The 3,740-nt window shown below is 38.0% G+C and overlaps 1 protein-coding gene across 1 annotated transcript in view; it reads right to left on the bottom strand.

The window, feature by feature from the left end:
* Nucleotides 1–3,740, bottom strand: part of LOC124284785 (serine/arginine repetitive matrix protein 1-like) — a 16,968-nt gene extending 13,228 nt beyond the window's left edge. The window contains exon 1 of the mRNA XM_046720896.1: nt 3,546–3,740. Coding sequence (XP_046576852.1) covers nt 3,546–3,579 — 34 coding nt within the window. The 5' untranslated portion in view covers nt 3,580–3,740. The remainder of the gene's footprint in view (nt 1–3,545) is intronic.

Genomic DNA, 3,740 nt, shown 5'->3' with positions numbered 1-3,740 from the left:
AATCGAACCCGGGTCTTCGGTGGGACGAGCAAACGCTCTTACCACTTGGTTACCTACTGCCCCTTATACGACAGAAGCAACAGTGACTCTAAAAATGGAAATTCTATCTCATACTGAGAATTATTTGTTTATGATTACAGCGTATTCTATGGTAATGAATGCAGCAATGGTAATTAATACAGCAGTGATTGGAGTAATCCACCTGAAGGGATATTTGAATACGTTACACGCGGTCGATCAGATCATTTGCATATTTCCATGCATTTACCTTTACAATAAAAGTATTGATGGTTGTCAGCCTCGCCCAACTCATCCCTTCCTTATTGTACTGATATAGAGTTGTGTCCTGTAGGAATGGTGAAGTTGCCCTTAGCAACATAAACAGTCACCAGTCTTCACTATGATAATATTTCGTGACATGCACACAAGCCTTTGTTGCATGTAACACCGATTATTGACATTGCGGTATTTATATCAAGAGGACATGCTTATAAATACTCTTCAAAACAAGTAGGGGAACTTCATTTTTAATTTACGTTTGAAATAATTGGGAGATACATCGGAGTCAATCAATGTTGATATGATAATAATGAATGTTTTGAGAGTGCATCACCACTTGCACTTCCTTATGACCATAGTTGTTTGTACAGTCATCGCTCTTGAAAGATGACTGGTGTATGACGTGAAATTTGCATGTGTGCGTTTTTCATTTTCAAACAAACAAACAAACAAACAAACAAAAACCGGCTAGAACAACTGTGATGCAAGATGATCGTCAAAATTAATGATCCACAGTGATTTATCGACCTTCTTGAAAACCGTCAAAAACAGGAATGGCACCCCATGCACGTGTATGGGGCTACTGCGTTGTGTACGTGCACCCCATGCATTGTACATACGTCAATGAAGTAACTTCCTGGGCCCCGTTCCTCAAAGCGATCGCAGTGCTACGACAGTCGTAAGTCTATGTTAAAGTATGGGAGTTACGATCACCTTAGCGCTACGATCGCTTTGAGGAACGGGGCCCTGGTCTTAACGTGAGTCAGTTAAGCTTGGTTCCATCAAAGAGATATCCCATGTTAACATTATATATTACATTTATGTTGATGCTCCCAACCTGACAATATGTTTCTCTGTACAGATGTGTCAGATTCAATTATGACTTCAATTCGAAGATATCAACGTTAACTGTACCATTTAAAGTTGGGCCGTTACTGACAAATACACAATATTGATGCCATAAAAGATAATGAAATCCTATTTTAGTTTTCGAGAACTCTTTAAGAGGTAAAACTTGGGAAGCTGCACACGGGAAGCTCAGTCTGTGTCATACAGACCCTAAATGAAACATACCCAAGAAAGTCCATGCAGATCTAGAATATGTGGCAAGTCTAGATTATCACAGTTACTGAACAGGAAGAAAGTCCATGCACATCTAGAATATGTGGCAAGTCTAGATTATCACAGTTACTGAACATGAAGAAAGTCCATGCACATCTAGAATATGTGGCAAGTCTAGATTATCACAGTTACTGAACAGGAAGAAAGTCCATGCAGATCTAGAATATGTGGCAAGTCTAGATTATCACAGTTACTGAACATGAAGAAAGTCCATGCAAGTCTATCTAGAAGTATGTGAAGAAAAGTCCATGCACATCTAGAATATGTGGCAAGTCTAGATTATCACAGTTACTGAACATGAAGAAAGTCCATGCACATCTAGAATATGTGGCAAGTCTAGATTAATACTGTGAAGAAAGTCCATGTACAAGAAGTCAAGATTATCACAGTTACTGAACATGAAGAAAGTCCATGCACATCTAGAATATGTGGCAAGTCTAGATTATCACAGTTACTGAACATGTTAAGAAGAAAGTCGTCCATGCAGATCTAGAATATGTGGCAAGTCTAGATTATCACAGTTACTGAACATGAAGAAAGTCCATGCACATCTAGAATATGTGGCAAGTCAAGATTATCACAGTTACTGAACATGAAGAAAGTCCATGCACATCTAGAATATGTGGCAAGTCAAGATTATCACAGTTACTGAACATGAAGAAAGTCCATGCACATCTAGAATATGTGGCAAGTCTAGATTATCACAGTTACTGAACATGAAGAAAGTCCATGCACATCTAGAATATGTGGCAAGTCTAGAATATGATTATCACAGTTACTGAACATGAAGAAAGTCCATGCACATCTAGAATATGTGACAAGTCTAGATTATCACAGTTACTGAACATCTGAAGAAAGTCCATGCAAAGTCATCTAGAATATGTGGCAAGTCTAGATTATCACAGTTACTGAACATGAAGAAAGTCCATGCACATCTAGAATATGTGGCAAGTCAAGATTATCACAGTTACTGAACATGAAGAAAGTCCATGCACATCTAGAATATGTGGCAAGTCAAGATTATCACAGTTACTGTACATGAAGAAAGTCCATGCACATCTAGAATATGTGGCAAGTCTAGATTATCACAGTTACTGAGTTACATGAAGAAAGTCCATGCACATCTAGAATATGTGGCAAGTCTAGATTATCACAGTTACTGAACATGAAGAAAGTCCATGCACATCTAGAATATGTGGCAAGTCTAGATTATCACAGTTACTGAACATGAAGAAAGTCCATGCACATCTAGAATATGTGGCAAGTCTAGATTATCACAGTTACTGAACATGAAGAAAGTCCATGCACATCTAGAATATGTGGCAAGTCTAGATTATCACAGTTACTGAACATGAAGAAAGTCCATGCACATCTAGAATATGTGGCAAGTCTAGATTATCACAGTTACTGAACATGAAGAAAGTCCATGCACATCTAGAATATGTGGCAAGTCTAGATTATCACAGTTACTGAACATGAAGAAAGTGTCTAGGCTCCATGCTCTAGAATATGTGGCAAGTCAAGCTCCATGCACATTAGAATATGTGACAAGTCAAGATTATCACAGTTACTGAACATGAAGAAAGTTATGGCAAGTCCAAGATTATCACAGTTACTGAACATGAAGAAAGTTATTATAATTTAAAAATCTGTTTTCGTTAAAATCTGGTAAAAACTATATCTTAGTCTAGGGAAGCTACTGAACATTACGCTATGACAAGTCAATAAAGTCTTTTGTACTTACTCGTGGTATAAACTTGATTTTATTCAGTTGTTTTATACAGTGTTGGGAAAATAAGGAAATAAGTAATTAATAAGGTATTTTTGTCTGTGAGAGATAAAAATATTGTAAGATGCTGATGCAGGCTAACTTGTCTTTAGAGCCATGGTATGAACTGATTGTCTTTCTGTCTGTCTGTCTGTCTGCCTGCCTGTCTGTCTGTCTGTCTGTATGTCTGTCTGAAGGTTAAGGCGGATTAAAAACTAGCACGTGAGATCACGGTTCGTATCACTAACACCCCATTTGTGTTGAATTGTGACAAATCTCTCGAAAACAGATTGGTCGAAAAGTCATGAGCTTAAATGTCCCCTTATTGTTTTGTTAACGACATGAGAGACAAACAAGAGAAAACAGTGAAATTTACCTTTGTGAACACGGATACCCTTCTGTGACGTCATGGCCCTTTGTGGTACCCAGACCAAATAGCAAACCAAACAAGACTCTCAAAGCAGCACGTCCTATCGTGAAACGATGCAAATCTTTCTCTAAATGTCTTTCAATGTCTCCAGCTTGCTCCCTACACATTGACTGGGAATTGTGTCCTATCGTGTTACAAAAG

The sequence above is a fragment of the Haliotis rubra genome, unplaced genomic scaffold (genome assembly GCF_003918875.1).
Source record: "Haliotis rubra isolate DU_JTF1 unplaced genomic scaffold, ASM391887v1 Scf344, whole genome shotgun sequence".
Taxonomy (NCBI): domain Eukaryota; kingdom Metazoa; phylum Mollusca; class Gastropoda; order Lepetellida; family Haliotidae; genus Haliotis; species Haliotis rubra.
The sequence above is the reverse complement of the archived record's forward strand: the minus strand, read 5'-3'. Positions and strand labels throughout refer to the sequence as shown.